Source organism: Malaclemys terrapin, chromosome 1 (assembly GCF_027887155.1).
Source record: "Malaclemys terrapin pileata isolate rMalTer1 chromosome 1, rMalTer1.hap1, whole genome shotgun sequence".
In the NCBI taxonomy this organism is placed as follows: Eukaryota; Metazoa; Chordata; order Testudines; family Emydidae; genus Malaclemys; species Malaclemys terrapin.
This window is the reverse complement of record NC_071505.1, coordinates 99148421-99166346: the sequence shown is the minus strand read 5'-3', so window position 1 is coordinate 99166346 and position 17926 is coordinate 99148421. Positions and strand designations below refer to the sequence as shown.

At 41.3% G+C, this 17926-nt stretch overlaps 1 protein-coding gene across 1 annotated transcript in view; it reads right to left on the bottom strand.

Annotated features, from left to right (window-relative positions):
• Nucleotides 1–17926, bottom strand: part of ALDH1L2 (aldehyde dehydrogenase 1 family member L2) — a 57705-nt gene that overhangs the window by 5572 nt on the left and 34207 nt on the right. Inside the window, exons 8-21 of the mRNA XM_054032974.1 lie at nt 16828–16953; nt 14653–14744; nt 13132–13279; nt 10672–10791; nt 9239–9366; nt 8651–8801; nt 8079–8149; nt 7855–7960; nt 7283–7370; nt 5917–6010; nt 5498–5597; nt 2430–2528; nt 1482–1647; nt 397–502 (exon numbers count right to left, since the gene is read on the bottom strand). Coding sequence (XP_053888949.1) covers nt 397–502; nt 1482–1647; nt 2430–2528; nt 5498–5597; nt 5917–6010; nt 7283–7370; nt 7855–7960; nt 8079–8149; nt 8651–8801; nt 9239–9366; nt 10672–10791; nt 13132–13279; nt 14653–14744; nt 16828–16953 — 1595 coding nt within the window. The remainder of the gene's footprint in view (nt 1–396; nt 503–1481; nt 1648–2429; nt 2529–5497; nt 5598–5916; nt 6011–7282; nt 7371–7854; nt 7961–8078; nt 8150–8650; nt 8802–9238; nt 9367–10671; nt 10792–13131; nt 13280–14652; nt 14745–16827; nt 16954–17926) is intronic.

The window sequence follows — 17926 nt, the reverse complement described above, 5'->3', positions numbered from 1 at the left end:
GAAGAAGGGTAACTGAGCCACCAGAATCTGCAGGGGGAACTGAGATACTGTAGGAAGAATGTAAGTTTTGTAGCGTGGTTAAGACACTGCATTTAACTACCCTTACTTTGCAAAAAGTGCCATTGGCTATTTAATCTCATGTAAAAGATGGCGCCTCCAGCAATGTAGTGTCCCTTTCCACCCTGCTGTAGCTTTGGTTCTGTGGCAACTGAGAAGAGCAGTCTGTACTAAATGCTTTCTTCAACACCTATCTGTTCCTTAGAGGATTCCTATCCGCACAATGACTCAGCGTGACCTTATGAGATTTGGCAGGATCACAGCACTAGGTGCTATGGTTGCATTACTTACTGATAAAGTAAAACAAAACCCTATTATTTAAAATAGAACAGAACATACCCATTCTTAAACTTTGAAATTACCATAACAGGACCAAAGGATTCTTCCTTGGCAAGGTACATATGGTCTTCAACATCTGTAAATACAGTGGGTTCCATGAAGAAACCTAAACAGAGGACACAGATAGGGTATCATTTGCATGCGAGTAAAATATTGTTTTAGTTTGTATTCTCTCTTTCTCTACCTACATAGTACCACACACCACACTCTCTGTTTTCCATATTCTGAGCTAAGTATTGTATAAGCCAAAGCAGCAGATGTAAATATCCACTCTAAATTTTCTTTAGAGAAAGAAAACAAGTATATACAGAGACTTTCACACCAGAAGTTCTACTTTGCTAGAAATATAGGCCAGGTGTACAGAAGAAAAGGTTTGCTGGTACAGGTATATCAGCAAACCATCCTAGTCAAGATTCAGTTTGTTCCAACAAAAAAGTGCCTTTGCTGGAATAAGTTATACCATTCCCTGAACAAAATAAGCTATACTGGCAAAAGTAATTTTTAATCGGTATAACTGTGTCTACACTAGGGCTTTTGCCAGTGTAAAACTATTGAAAAAAAAAAAATCACCAAAAAACCCCATCCCTCACTGATGTTACTATGCTGGCAAAAGTTTTTAGTGTAGACCTGACCTAAGTCTCAATTTAGTTTCTGGTGTGTCAGCTGCACAACTTCCATTAATAGTGTATTGGAGCTGTGCCGGGAAAGTCGTATGTATCAGGTGAGGACTATTCCCCTTAGTCTCTATATGAAAGTCAGTCCTAGCAAAGAAATATTGTAGAACAGGCTGAGTTTCTCCTTACATGTAAATATTTGAAGAGTTCTTCAGTATGAGCCATCTCTTTCTTCCAGGTCTTTATGCCAAGTGATTTTCTCCAGGACAATGACACCCTACTTTATTTAGGTATACTTCATAGAGTCCTCTACCTTGGTGGCCGCGGAAAAGAAACCATGTAGCTGTCCTTCAGCTCGTTTTGTACTATATTTCCGTGAGTTTATTCCTCTTTGTGCTACACAACAGAGGGAACCATGTGGGCTTTTATTTAAAAATGTAAAAATTGAAAACATTTCCAAGTAGTATTTACCTGGTCTACATACTTGTCTTCCTCCATACACTAATGTTGCTCCTTCTTTCACTCCAATTTCACAATATTCCAGCAGCTTTTCCAGGTGAGCCTTATGATTCTGTGGACCATGATCTGTGGCTCTATCGAGCGGGTCACCAATTTTCATCTTTTTGATTTCTTCCACCTACACGTTACCCAATTAAAATGAAAAGTTACATAGTGACACACTGGCCAATTTTGTTTTGAAATGACTAGTGACTATGGGTATTTTAGTGTTGGGGTGCCCAAGTTTAAGGCCACTTGAAGGGACCCAATTTTCAGAAGGAGTACTTAGCACTTTCTGAAAATCAGTCTCTTTTAAGTTGTTTCAAGTTGGACACCCAAAATCACTAGTCACTTTGAAAATCTTGACCGTTGTTTTTAGTTATTCATTTTTAAGTTTCTTCTGTTACTGTGTCTGGTATTTAAAATGTCATTGTTAACTCAAGTTAACATAGTGTTGTAGCAAGATACTGAAGTTATTTCCTATTCTAAATAGCAACAAATAACTGAGTTTTCACACAGCAGTGTTGAATTTTTAATGGTGAACATTAGATACTCTTGTATGATCCCTGCTATACTTCCAGTCTTACCATATTTTTTTCCCATATTCACAGTGGTCTTAAGTCTCATGGATACAAATTTGGCAATTTTTGGTTAGATAAATGTACAGATATAGTTGATAGGATAATGTCTCTTTATAAGAGTGTCACTTCTCATTGCATTTCTTGGGCAAGTGTCTCCCATTAGCACACCCTTTTCATTGCTTCATGATAGGAATCATGATTTCCCAGCATCAGCAGCAATTGAAAGTTTAAATAATTTGCATGATGCATAAACTTGTGTGTGTGTATAAAATGACTTGATCTTCACTTTACATTGTTACTACAGAATTTATTTTGAACATGAGCCCTTTAAATATCTTACCACTCTCCTAACAAATTCATCATGAATTGATTCTTCCACGAACAGTCTTCCAGCTGCAATGCAGTTTTCTCCCTTGTTGAAGTATACTGCTCCCATGCCCTGTGTCAGAAGAAAACACTATATTGATCTTTGGTTTTACTAATTTCCCACTCCAGCTATTCCCTGGAACTACATTCTCTCTCTCTTTTTTTTCTCCTATGTCTGAATCAATCAATGTATAGAACTCTTCTTTAAAGGGGCAATATTAGCATAAAATTCATTAAAGAAATAAAAATGTTTTCTCACCTCTGGGGTAAATCCTACCCTTCTTCCCTCTACCTTCTCGACATAAACATGTGCATGAACAGAGATGGCCCTGGATGCAGTGGAGCTGCTGTGTGTGGAGGCAGGATTTAGGGAGGTGCACACCCCCGGCACACTGTTGAGTGAAGCTCCATAGAGACACTGTACAGCATCATGGAAAAGGAGTTTGGAAGCAAGGCTGATGAATACACAACTCTGCTGATACATTCCCCTTATGGAGGGCTGTGAGGGCAGTCACAGCATGTGACCCAGTGGAGAAGTATGTGTTTCCATCCTGTCAAATGCACAAAGAACCTCCCCTACATCAAGCCTATGGACTCAGGCCTCATGGAGGAGGGACAATTTGCCCCTGTTACTAACTTGTGACCGTCAGAAAACTTTCAAAGAAAAACTTTTTTTTCATGGGAAAAAATATTTTCATGAAACAATTTGTTTCCATTTTCTGACTGGCTCTCACAATGTCTCAGATGATCAAACCATAAAGAGATTTTCAAAATTCAATTTGCTTTTCACAGTGCACGCTGTTTCCGCCCCGCCGCCCCCATTTAACTCTTCCTGGATCATAAAAAATGGATTGGAGAGTCAGCTTCACTGTTTTGTATCTCATGCAATAGCACAATGTTGTTTGTGCCTTCAAGTCAGTGGCACTGCTATGGGTACCCGTATGGCTCCACAGTATGCCAACATTTTTATGGCTGACTTAGAACAACGCTTCCTCAGCTCTCGTCCCCTAGTGCCCCTCCTCTACTTGCGCTACATTGATGACATCTTCATCATATGGACCCACGGAAAGGAGGCCCTTCAAGAATTCCACCTGGACTTCAACAATTTCCACCCCACCATCAACCTCAGCCTGGACCAGTCCACACAGGAGATCCACTTCCTGGACACTACAGTACAAATAAGTGATGGTCACATAAACACCACCCTATACCAGAAACCTACTGACCGCTATACGTACCTACATGCCTCCAGCTTCCATCCAAGACACATCACACGATCCATTGTCTACAGCCAAGCCCTAAGATACAACCGAATTTGCTCCAACCCCTCAGACAGAGACAAACACCTACAAGATCTTTATCAAGCATTCGTAAAATTACAATACCTACCTGGGGAAGTGAGGAAACAGATTGACAGAGCAAGACGGGTACCCAGAAGTCACCTACTACAGGACAGGCCCAACAAGGACAATAACAGAACACCACTGGTCATCACATACAGCCCCCAGCTAAAACCTCTCCAGCGCATTATCCACGATCTACAACCTATCCTGGAAAATGATCCCTCCCTCTCACAGACCTTGGGAGGCAGGCCAGTCCTCGCTTACAGACAACCCCCCAACCTGAAGCAAATACTCACCAGCAACTACACACCAGACCACAGAAACACCAACCCAGGAACCTATCCCTGTAGCAAACCTCGTTGCCTACTCTGTCCCCATATCTACTCTGGCAACAGCATCAGAGGACCCAACCACATCAGCCACACCATCAGGGGCTCATTCACCTGCACATCCACTAATGTCATATATGCCATCATGTGCCAGCAATGCTCCTCTCCCATGTACATTGGCCAAACCGGACAGTCCCTCCGCAAAAGAATAAATGGACACAAATCGGACATCAGGAATGGTAACATACACAAGCCAGTAAGTGAACACTTCAATCTCCCTGGTCATTCTATTACAGATTTAAAAGTCACTATCATTGAACAAAAAAACTTCAGAAACAGACTTCAAAGAGAAACAGCAGAACTAAAATTCATTTGCAAATTCAACACCATTAATCTGGGCTTGAATAGGGACTGGGAGTGGCTGGCTCACTACAGAAGCAGCTTTTCCTCTCCTGGAATTGACACCTCCTCATCTATTATTGGGAGCGGACTACATCCACCCTGATTGAATTGGCCCTGCCAACACTGGTTCTCCACTTGTGAAGTAACTCCCTGCTCTCCATGTGTCAGTATATAATGCCTGCATCTGTAACTTTCACTCTATGCATCCGAAGAAGTGAGGTTTTTACTCACGAAAGCTTATGCCCAAATAAATCTGTTAGTCTTTAAGGTGCCACCAGACTTCTTGTTGACAATGTTGTCTGGGTTCAATGGGGCTCTAACTGCAGGATTAGGGCCTAAACTAATCACATCATGTAGCAACTAAGTATTTTTGTAATGAGTGATGTAGTATATGCTAGTGTTATATTGGAAATAGATCCCTTCAACAGGAAATAGGATTTTATAATCTACTAATTTTCCTCTATGCATATATTTTGCAAATTTTATAAGACAGACGTTAAGGTTGGATGGGAAGTAGAGGTCAGGCATGTGGGTGATAGTGAGTCATTAAGGATTACATGGCAGTGGGGAACTGATTGAATCGCAACCTCATTTCCAGACTTTTTTTTTTAGCATTTGGAGGGGTTTTAAGTGTCAATTTTTTGTAAAATTAATTATTTTGCAGTGTTAGCATGACTCCATGGAAGCACACTTTTCACCTTTACTCTTTTTCAATTAATTTTTTTGGAGAATATCCCAGTCTTTTTGAATAAGCCCCAAAAGTTTAAACTGTGTTGTCATACAGCCTAGAGAAGGGGAGCCTTGCTTCAACATACTGTATGAGGCTTAAAGTGTGGCTATCCTCCTGCATGTTTTAGCAAGCCCTGAGGAGGGGTGCATGTAAGAAAGAGAGAAGGAATTAGAACATTGCTTCTTAATAAGATGCACTAACAAGGCTTTGAACATGTTTTAATTTGAAGTAACCTTACCATTCTCACAGCTTTGTCAAGTTCACAGTCCTCAAAAATGATCAGTGGGGATTTACCACCAAGTTCAAGGGAGACTTTCTTCAGATTACTGACTGCACAGCTATGGAAAGTTGTAAATAATTATATAAAATTAACATTCAGACATCTTTTAGTAATGAAATTATTTTCCCTAAAATCAGCTGGTGTAAATGAATAGCATATATCTATTTTTAGTTTTGGACAGTTGGACTTAATAGCAAATGATATTTCCAATATTTATTAAAGACAAATGATTAAATATATTCCCATCCATAGTCTGCATGTCATTTTAATGTTATGTGCAAGATGTAGTTTGCACATCAATGTAGTAAACAAACATTGATTAATCTACAGTATAAAAAAAGATCTAAAACATCTTCTGAATATAATGAATACAATACCTCTTCATGATCTGTTTACCAATAAGAGTTGAACCAGTAAATCCAAGTTTGCGGATATCTGGGTGTTCAGACATGTGCTGTCCCACTAAACCACCTGTATTATCGTGGGATATGGGAAACAACTAATTGGAAAATGTACATGCAATTCTTAACATTCTAATAGTCCAGTAGGCCTGTCAGGTTAAATAGCATCTAATTTAAAAAATAAGTATCCTTACTTATGTTACAATTAACACCTCAGATTAATAAAACTAAAACCACATAGGCACAAATCCCTCCCTTCACCAATGGAGTTGAGAACTTCATCTCTGATACTTGGACTGCTGGTAGAATAACCCAGTTTATACACCTCTACCTCGATATAACGCTGTCCTCAGGAGCCAAAAAATCTTACCGCGTTATAGGTGAAACCGCGTTATATCGAACTTGCTTTGATCCGCCCGAGCAGCGCCCCCCCCCCCCCCCCCCCCCGGAGCACTGCTTTACCGCGTTATATCCGAATTCGTGTTATATCAGGTCGTGTTATATCGGGGTCAGGGCCGGCTCCAGGCACCAGCTTTTCAAACAGGTGCTTGGGGCAGCCACTCTGAAGAGGGGCGGCATGTCCAGGTATTCAGCGGCAATTCGGCGGACGGTCCCTCACTCCGTCTGGGAGTGAAGGACCTCCCACCGAATTGCCACCGCAGATCACGATCGTGGCTTTTTTTTGTTTGTTTTGTTTTGTTTTGTTTTGGCTGCTTGGGGCAGCCAAAACCCTGGAGCCAGCCCTGATCGGGGTAGAGGTGTATTTTAAACTTTTCACTGAATCAGCCCCTCAGTTATCTTGGGGTTTGTCTTTACTAGGAAACTTATGTTTAAACATGATTGTGAGGAGGTGAATTAGCTGACATAATGTTAAATTGTCTCCATCAACCGATCTGTCACACTTAGCTAACTAGATTTCTCACGATCTTATTGAAATAATATGTCCTACTGGCAACAAGCTTTTGAGAATAAGAGAAGTCCTATAATCAAAAGCATTATGTTTCTCTATATTATAAAGGGTTCTTTGAAGACTTTTGTATTTTTCGTTTGAATCGTGAACGTGTAGATAAGGGGTAAACACCCCTGGTTAGTGCCATAGTCAATCCCCATTCAGCTCAGAGAATACATGTGAAATGATGTATCAGCTTTGTAATGTGGACAAAGATCCACTACGAAGGAGGAGAAGTCCACTCAGCACAGTTGTCACCTGACAGGTCTGCAGAGGTGAAAAGCTAGATCACCAACAACTTCACCTCACCTCAGTCTTTTACCTAACTGTTCTCAACTACAGTTCATACCGAGCTATATTTTGTACAGAAAAATAATTAGGTCAATGTTTTACCTGAACCAGGTAGAATATTTATAACGCCTTTGGGAAATCCTGCTTTAGCTGAGAGCTCTGCAAACTTTAAGGCAGTCAAAGGAGTGACCTAAACATGTACACAACAGTCAGATTAGGTCTGCTATTTTAGTTAAATATGCCATGAAATATTTAATGTGCAATACGTTTTAGCTTGTTACAATATGAATCTTACATTAGTTCATATTTTTACAAAGCTGACAAAGTGGCACTCCCTTAGAAAAAGGAGTTCATTCTGTTCACATCCCAGATTAATTATATTCTGAGTACACATGCATATCACTGTGCAACCTCCTCTCCCCCTCTTCCCTAACCATAGCTCCATGCAACGACGACATCGATAGACAAACAGAAAGTTTTAATGTATTCTCTAATTTGAGGGTGCAGAGAGTTCTAGTGAAGAGGAGTGCCTTGTATCAGTGTGGGAATAGCTACTGCTTTACATGTTTTATAGCATGCAACAGGTCCGTCAATGGATGGAGTCAATGGAAGCTTTGCCTGAATAGGGAGTGGAGGATCACACCCATAATTTGCATTTTCCCTTTTGATTTTACCTGTGCTGGTTTGAGAACTAACGTGTTGCCTGCAGCCAAGCATGCTGCACTCTTCCATGCAAGCATCATCAGTGGGTAATTCCAGGGGATAACAATCGCACAGACTCTTAAGATTGGGAAAAATATGAAAAAAGTTACATTTTCATAACAGATTTTGAAAGGATTTTCTATTTGTCAAGGTTAAAACTAGTTTGCAGTCATTAAGAAGAAGACAATAGCCTTACCCTATGGGTTCCTTCTTGGTGAATGTTAGGTTATGGTTTGGGCGGGCCTGGCTAATTGGGATTGTAGAACCCTAAAAGAAAGACAATGGATTTCAAAAAATGTATATATCTAGAAAGGAAAATTAAAATGCACCAATTATCTAACCATGTTTGTTTCAGAAAAATCATTGCCATCATGGAAGGCTTCACAGCCGGATTTGTTCTGTTAACAGGATGCCAGAGACAGAAAGATGCTGGAATATTGCTGCTGTATAACCTTCTACCAAGGATATGAGGTACATCTCCTCTATAACACTTCACATTCTCAGCCAGCTTATCTGTCATCACGAGTCAGACTCTAAATTCCTGTTTCCCAACAGGAAGCATAATGTGCTCCTATCATGTTTCCAGGAAGACTCTTACTAGGTAAAATTCTAATTCTGTCATCCACAATTTTGAATGCCTCATTTCCCTGTGTTAAAGTTGTTCTTCTGGGCTGTACAAGCAAAAGACAGTACTAGTAAAGAATAAGTATACAGAAGCATTGTAATTCATTTCTGACTTTGCGTAACTGCTGACAAATATTAGCTTGCCTGAATTTTGTCACACCATCCAGCAAAGTATCTGAATGTTTGCACAGACATTCCTACATGGGTCTTCAAAGCTAAAGTGTAGACAGCTCCTGAGTCAATGGCCTCAATTGTTGCTAATTCCTCTTGGTGTTCTTCCATCAGGTCAGCAAGTCTTTTAATTAAAACACAACAAATGAGAATCAAAAATAACAACACTGGGAAACGACACCTCCAACTATACCTAACTTACAAACGTGATGTGGGACTGCAAAATACTGCAACTCAGGCAAAATTTCCAGTGACTTCAGGATTGGGACCTTTGGCTATTTGTTAATGTAAATAAGGGCCAAACACCCAATAAACTCAATGGGAATTTTTTCATTAACTTAAAAAGGGTCTGACATGCACACTGCAATGCAGAGACCCAAGTCAAAGTAAGCATATCCCAGAACTCCTCACCCCTCACCTCTCACCCCTTCTGAAATATGGCCACTCTAGCCCTATAACAAGGAAAGTCCATCAGATTCAGATGGGGTATACCATGATTTTTCAGAGGAAGTAAAATAAAGTTAAGAAACATGAGCAAACATAGCAAAACCCCTTACATACCTGTACATTAATCTCCCCCTTTCCCTTGCATTCATTCTTGCCCATTCACCATTTTCAAATGCATCTTTTGCTGCTGCTACTGCCTTGTCAACATCAGCCACTGAAGCATAAGACACCTTTGCTATTATCTGTCACAAAACAGCTAAATGTTAGCTCACATTTCAAGTAGTGTTACATACAATGCTTCCTTTCTCTCTTTTTATTTTTACTTAAATATAAACAAACATTTAATATTCTAATGGCTACCTATTATGCATGGGTCAATCAGGTTCAGAAAAGCTCAGACACCACCAATTGAGGTGGAATTCGAAGGACTGTGTGAACAGTCAGAATTCTGGATCCCTCTTTCCTCAAACTCTGCTAACAACAGAGCACACCCTCAAGCCTTATTTTATTTCTTCAACTATCACATGAACTTACTGATGTGACATTGAAGAAGTGGAAAAGCTTAGTGTCTGGTAAGACAATAGAATGCCTAAACATTCTAGAATACCATCTGGATATTGCCTCCCTGGAATGGTATATTTGTTACATGTATCACCATAGATGGACACTTATATTTAAGATGCCTTAAGATAATACCAAACTGCTAACGCTGTACTTGATTCTGGCCTCATTAATAGTGGTACAACTAGCTCCATTGACTTAAGTAGAATTCAGTTACTCCTGATTTACAGTGGCATATATGAGATCAGAATCAGGGCCCCAACAGTTGCTCAGCCAAGATTTGGTACTTTTTGAAAAAAAAATGCATATTGAGAAGTCATTTTTAAAAGTGATTTAAAAGTAGGGTTACCAGATAGCAACTGTGAAAAAATGGGACAGGGGGTGGGGGGTAATAGGCGCCTATATAAGAAAAAGTCCCAAAAAACGGGACTGTCCCTTTAAAAATGGGACATCTGGTCACCCTATTTAAAAGGACACTTTCAGGACAAATTTGGCCTAAACTGTAGGATTTGTAAAAATAAGCTTTTACATAACTTCTGACCAACAGAAATGTGCTCAAGAAACTAACAAAAATCCCAGTGGAAACACTTTTTAAAAGAACTGATAAGCATTCCCCTGTTCTGTCTGCAAAGCCAAACACTGCAACACTAAGCTAAAGTATGAGAACCTGCTAGTGAAACTGACTTAAAATAGATTATAAACATAGCGAAATTAATCAGCCAGTTTTCACTATGCAGGCTAAGATGCAAAAAGTGAATAAAAAGCATAAAAACTGAAAAGTAAATTAGATTAAATTATTAACATTTCAAGATAACTAAAAGTTGAAGATTTTTTTTCAAGTTTTGACTGTAAAATAGTAAAGGAATCTGTTAAAATGTACTACATGATTTTCAACTTGGCAATATCCTTTTAATGTTTTAGATTATTTATCCAGAACTGTAGTATTCAGAATAAGCCAGTATTTATCATATGCAGAAATTACTCACTGATCCATCTGTTGGGTTTATAGTGTCGTATGTTTTTCCCTCTTCAGCATCCATAAACTGTCCATTTATAAAACACTGGTAAGGCATCTTCACAGTCATATTGTTAACATTTTTTGAAACCTAACAGTGAAAGAAACTCAACATTTCAATGTGTCTTACATCGTTGCCAACTCTCATGATTTTGTCATGAGTCTCATGACCATTATTGTTTTTCTTAAAGCACCAGATCCTGGAGTCACGTGGATATGTGATGATTTCAGCCTTCATTCGTTAAAAAATAAATTTCTAGCCCTTGTGGCTATGGAGAAAGCTTCAAAATGTGACCTCGGTGCACCCTAACGGCTCAAAAAGCAGAAAGCAAATAAAAAGAACACCAAATCTATTATTTTTACTTAATCTCATGATTTGAAAGCTAATGTCATGATTTTTGGTGAGCCTGACTCATAATTTTTGAACATTTGGGGTTGGCAATACTGTACATGCAACATGCAAAACTACGTACCTAATACAACTTGTAACTTTAATATGCAAAACCAGTTTTCAGACAAAGTACCAGGATGCATATATGGCTGTCAGTATCCATCACTAAGGCAAAACTAAATAGAAATTGTACTTCCTCTGAGGAGGAGAAGTGCCTAAATTATTAAATGGATTAATGAATTTGTATGGTTTTACTAGTGGATATCCAGGATCAAATCATCATTAGGGCCTCAATCCAGCAAGGTATTAAAATAGGTGTGTGACTAAGTAGATTTATAATCCAACTGAAGTCAATGGCCCTAGTTATGTGTTTCAAGTTACTGTGACTCTAAGAGCTCCTTTATGCCAACTGGCAAAGGGCTCACCCAACACACTGTTGGCAGAATATTTAGCCAAGCAGGGACCTGTAAGGTATCATATGAAAACGGGTGACATGCTGGTCACAAATATTGTTGCATGATGTATGTACAAGTTGTGTATAAAGACTTATGTATGTGTGCTGGAAATACGTTCGTGTAATATGTTTTGGAGGCAGCTGATAAACAAGCCTGCCCTAAACAAAGGAATGTCTGCATGGCTCTAGTTATGAGAAAACAACATGGCTTAATCACAAGCAAAGGACAATGAAGGTACATTTGCATCTAAGGTAAACAAAGTGATCAAGCCAACTGAGAAAGCAAATTGACAAGAGGATGAAGAAAGGGCTTGTTGCCCAAAGAACAGGGCCGGCTCTAGGATTTTTGCTGCCCCAAGCAAAAACAATTTTGCCCCCCCCCCCCCCCCCCCCCCGTTTTTCTTACCCCACCCCCGGCCCCGCCTCAACTCTGCGACCACTCGGAGTCTCCCCCTCCCTCCCAGGCTCTCAAGCCTGGGAGGGAGGGGGAGCAGCAGCGCACGAATCAGCTGTTTCACACGCCGCGGCCGCTCGGGATCTCCCCCTCCCTCCCAGGTTTGAGAGCCTGGGAGGGAGGGCGAGCAGCGGTGCGCGAGCGGCAGCAGCGGAGGTGAGCAAGGGCAGCCGGGGCACATTTTTAGGGGTGGCAGGGGCGGCATTCTGGCGCCGGCCATGCTGCCCCTAAAAATGTGCCGCCCCAAGCACCAGCTTGTTTTGCTGATGCCTAGAGCCGGCCCTGCCAAAGAACAAGCAGCAGGGGGGAGAAACTTTGTCTTGGTTTACTTTTCAAAGAATACATTTCAAAAGGTTTCTGGGCTATGAAAGGGAACAAAGGGGACTCCTTTGTTATCCATCTCTTTGGGGACAAAGAGATAAGCACCCTCTGATTCTGTAAGTGGTGGATCCTCCTGCCTGAAGGGCTGGAGATGCTCATAGCTTGATGTAGGAGAGGAAGCTGCTTATGCAAAGATTGGAGCTTGGTTTGGTTTTGTATCTCTGCCCATCCTGGCTAACAACCATTGATGGGCCGACCCTCCATGAATTTATCTAGTTCTTTTTGAACCCTGTTATAGGCTTGGCCTTCACAACATCCTCTGGCAAAGAATTCCACGGGTAGACTGTGCATTGTGTGAAGAAATACTTTCTTTTGTCTGTTTTAAACCTGCTGCCTATTAATTTCATTGAGTGACCTGTAATTCTTGTGTTAGGAGAAGGAGTAAATAACACTTCCTTATTTACTTTCTCCATACCAGTCGTGATTTTATAGATCTCTATCATATCCCCCTCCTCCCCATGCTAGGGTTCCTTGGAGGAGAGTCTGTTGCTGTTTTCCTCAGAAAAGCAGATGTTTTTTGTGGGCATGATGACTGAGATACATGAGCAAGGCACTTTAAGGAAGTTTACAATACCTACATATGCAATATGCATGAATCCATCCACTGCTATTGATCTCCCAGTTTCATGAGCAATGGAATTCACTAAGTTTCACCTCCATCCCATCACAAATAAATGAAAACTACAGAAACGAAACCAACACTCCATCAAAGAAAGTGTGCAAAATGTCAATAAAACCAAAAAAGGCTTACATAATCTATGACTAATTCTTCCTCTTCGTCCTTTCCCCTAAGTTTCCTCACAGCCATCTGAATAAAGTCTGCAAACTTAGTGGCCATATACACATCTTCATTCTGCAGCTGAAGTCCACCATATTTTTGTTTGATCTCTTCAATCATTCTGAAAATTGCAAAGAAATAGCAGGTTGAACTTTACACTGAAGTATTGTTGAGACAGTCAATTATTAGAAGGTGGAGTAGGGTTTTGGTTGGTTGCATACAATGTGTGGGCTTTTTTGTTTGCATGCCATTATTCTGTAGCTGTACTGTATTACTGCTAGCCATTGGGCTACATGGGGTCCTCAGTTATACACAGCAATTGTGCAGGTGTTATTAGGGCAGAATTTGGCCCAATGGCTTTGAAATACTCTGAGGTAACATTTTAGGAATAAAAGGCAAATGATAAACATATGTCATGTATAACAGGGTACGGCTCTGCTCCTGCCTTCTAGCTTCACAGAAACTGCTCAGACTCCACCAGTTAGTTATCCACACAGTGCGGTTTAGTTCAGATTCCTGCCCCAACCCCTTTACAGTTCTGTGCAGCAATGCTATTTGCAGTGTCCCGTGTATCATCAGCCCTGTCCCCAGGGTCTGAGAGGAGAAGAGGTCTCCCTTCCTTGAGAGCTCTCTAAGTTTGGACTGGGACTCAGCCCTACTCCTCTCCCCTTGCACTTCCTTCCTGTGCCTTTTTAATCACTTCTCAGATGATTGGCTAATTAATTCATTAGCTCACCCAGACTGATTAGCGGATAACGTTCCATTCCCCATTCAGACCTCCTTGGGGAAACCAACTAGTGCCAGAGAGATCAGAGTGCTGGCTGACTGGCTAGCTCCCACCACTGTTATGTCATGCAAGTATTGTTCAGGCTATTTAGTACAGCTCAGGAACTGTGAATCATGTTACATTTGGTGGATTATTAATAGCAATGATTTTGGTAAAACTCTCAAGGCTTCTCATGTGATGGCTGTGGACATTTGGGGTAGAGAAAGGAGTGATGCTCACTAATGTGACCTGATACAGCATGGTGACCTCACTGTATTTAGGAGTTCAGTATGCAGCTGCAGGATTGGGCCCCCAGATTTGGAATAGCTGTCAGATCTACAGTAGACTCGCTCCCAAATATCTGCCAGGGTAGTCCCTTAGTTTTGGGGCTAATCCTGCCCTTGTTATTCAGGCAAAATTCCAATTGAGGACAATGTCATGGGAGTCGACGGGAGTATTGCTTGAGTAAGTGGGGCAAAGGTCCAATCTTGCACTGACTTTGGGAGGCGAAGGATCTGATGTGGCACTGGGATCACCTTATTAGGTTTCTGGAAGTGGTTAATATGGTGAAAAAATGCATTTAAAATAATTTTCTCTTTATTGTTTTGTGACTTCTGATTGGGGAAGAGTGGGGAAAGGGAAAAATCACAGATACCGTAAGAACCATAACATGGTCACAGTCTTCATTAATTGCTTAAAAAACATGGTTATTTAAAATATAAAGTTACCTGACAACATGCATCGAGGATGCTCCAGATTTGAAGAAGTCTGTAGAATCCTCAATTACAGCAACATTGCTCAAAATTCCCTTCCAAATGGACTAAAAAAATATAGAAAATAAATGAGTCATTAATACAAACAAACCCCTCTAATGGCAGGCCCGCAGGAGTCCTGAGCCGGGTCCCGGAGTTAATCTGGGGGGGTAGGAAGTGGGAGGAGCCAAGGGGGCGTGGCCAGAGGTGGAGCCAAGGGGGAGCGCCTTTTTTCTGTTTGCTCCCCCTACATTTAGACCCTGGCTACGCCACTGCCATGCTTCATCCCCTTCTTCCTGGTGGCTTTCTCATTTTCACACGCACACAACATGCCAAGCAATCCCTTTTAGACTGTGCATTTGCAATCAGTCCCAGGGAACTGCTCAGGTTTTGCTATGTGGCCAGTTATCTGGGGCGGTAGTCTCCCATTATTTCCAGCAATCATTACATAAAATGGGTTTAACTGCTCCTTCCCCTTAGCCCAGGGGTGGGCAAACTTTTTGGCCCAAGGGCCATATTGGGGAATAGAAATTGTATGGGGGGCCATGAATGCTCACAAAATTGGGGTTGGGGTGCGGGAGGCGGTGAGGGCTTTGGTTGGGGGTGTGGGCTCTGGGGTGGGGCTGGGGATGAAGAGTTTGGGGTGTAGGAGGGTGCTCTGGGCTGGACCGAGGGGTTTGGAGAGCGGGAGTATTTGGTAGTTGGATATGTACAGCAGGGACTGTGGAAGGGCTGAGAGGTAGTACTATAGAATAAATACACTAGATGGATATTTCTGTTAAAATGGGGGTGAAATTGCTGAGAATGTGCACATTTAAATTGTTATAATTCGGTTTCAAGTTGTCTCCACTGAACCAAATAGGGGAATTCACACCTATAAGAAATATTGTTTCTTGGGCTATGTCTACACTACACAGCTTTTAGCGACACAGCTGTGCTTCTACAGACGTGCTGCTAAAAGGTGTGCAGTGTAGCCGCTGTTTGTTGAAACGAAAAACTTCTAACCCCAACAAGCAGCATTAGCGTTGTTGGCAGGAGAGCGCTGCTGCCGACAAAGCGCTGTTCACACCAGCACTTGTTATCGACAAAACTTTTGTCTTTCGTGGGTGTGTTTTTTTAACACCTCTGAACTACAAAAGTTTTGTCTTTCACTTGCCAGTGTAGACAAAGCCTTAGACTTTCCTTGAGTCTGTCTACAGTACGGCCCCGTAGTTCAGACTACAGAAATGTGAATAGCAGTGTGCACCCAAGTGCTGAGCTTCAACTCTCCCATGTGGATGCTGCACACACAAACTAAAAAGTTCCTAGTTCACATTAATGTTGTCCTGTCTGAGGACTCCACTAATGAGAACCAGGAACTGTGATGTACTTCGTGTACGTGGTACATTACACAGCTGCTTCTAGCAGGTCAGGCTTTCTGTATCAGATAAAGACTGACTACAGGGCTTTCTTCTCAGAGAGATACACAAGAGATGTGTCTTCATTAAGATCCTTTAATGTTCTGCCACCTATGGCTGAGGTTAGCTTAAATATGGGTGCCCTTAGTGGCTGAACAGTATAATACAGTTAAGCATTCCATTACAGGAATCCTTGAGTATGAACCCGCAGCATCGCCACAGAGGAGTCCAGCATAGCACTTTTGTGTGCACTGATCTTCACAGCCCCAGAGTCCGAACTGCGGGGCAGTGTAGACAAGCCCTTAGATTCTGTTTTAGAAATAGGATCAAATCTTGCTGATGAATGTTTCCATGAAAAAAATAACGCCAGTTTGTTTGGTGTCTGAAGGCCCCACTGTGCGGGGAGAAGTCATGCTGGTGCTTGGACTCTGCTTTGAAGTGTGTCTGCCTCACTCATCGCATATAATCCAAAACCATTCTTCTCGACTTGGTCCAACACTTGGTCTTTAGAATCAATCACTTATATCTAAAGAAAAAGTTTCTAGGACCATATATACATTTGTGAACACCTAACCTGATCTCCAAACACATCTGAATTAATTTTAATAACTTAACATTCATTCTTGTACTTTTGTATATATTTTGTTAAGAAATAACTTGCACATTTAAATAAAAGTTATAACATGTCTGTACCTAGACGTCTTTAATGCTTTTCTGTAAACTAATATCCTGCTGAACTAGTTTACAGAATTACCTTGATATCTTCCGCCATCTTTTTCTCCTCTTCTGTAAGTTCTATGACAGACATCTCATCAGATGAAAAGTATTTAGATGCAGGGATCATTTTTCCATCCTCAAATTGTAGATTTCTCACCAACAACTGAAAAAAGAGGGGATATGATTTAAGTTGATGGAAAGGCTGTAAAACGTACTAAGGAGAAATTAATGTGTTAATTCGAATAATAATGAAATGAGTAAGTGTCTGGTAGGAAATCTCAAACCTGTGATAAAGGTATCTTTAAATATTTTCTTCACCACAAACTATAGTAAATATAGGTACAATTTAACGTATCTTAGAAATGAACATATGATGGGTGGTAGGGAAATGCCTGTAAGGATCATTGGGACATGAAGACAGACCTGTAAGGTTACAGGACAACCACCATCCCCACGCTGCCAGCTGGTGGCATCTGGAACCTAGTTACTCCCTGCAAACAATCTGCTGAGGTCCGTGGGAAGTTCTACCCAGGGTGATCTGACTGACACTAGTTTTAGCAATCCCTGATTGGCACCCTGTCCCTGTATAAGTCCATGGGGCGTACCAGCAAGTGCCCAGGCAACAATGAGAATTCTTAGCTACCTGTCATGACTGCCCTGCTTCTCTGTTAGTGAACTCCTGGTTCTGGTCCCAGCTCTGACTTGGATTCTGACTCCCGATCGACCCCTGGAACTCTAACCTGGATTCCTGACTCTGTCTTTGACCCTCGGTTTAGCTCATAACTCTGACTTAGCCCTCAGCTTGATTCTTAACCCTGATCCTGGCTCTGACCCCTGCTTTCAGTTCTGGGATCCCAAGCTCCCACCACTGGTCCTTCCTACCTTCACCCAGGATCCTGACAATACCTAAGATAAAGAACAGAACAGCATTTGGCACTCTTCATGAAATAATAGAAGATTGACATGTTCATGGCTGATTACCTGGCTGCTATCACGAGCATTGCAAAGATTACATCTAGATTTGAATGGCATGACATTTCCATACAGTTTACATTTTCTCCTAATGTTAATCAGTCCATACAGTTTTTGACCTCCCTTGCCCATGTCCCTCGCCTCCCAGCTACACTATTTATCTT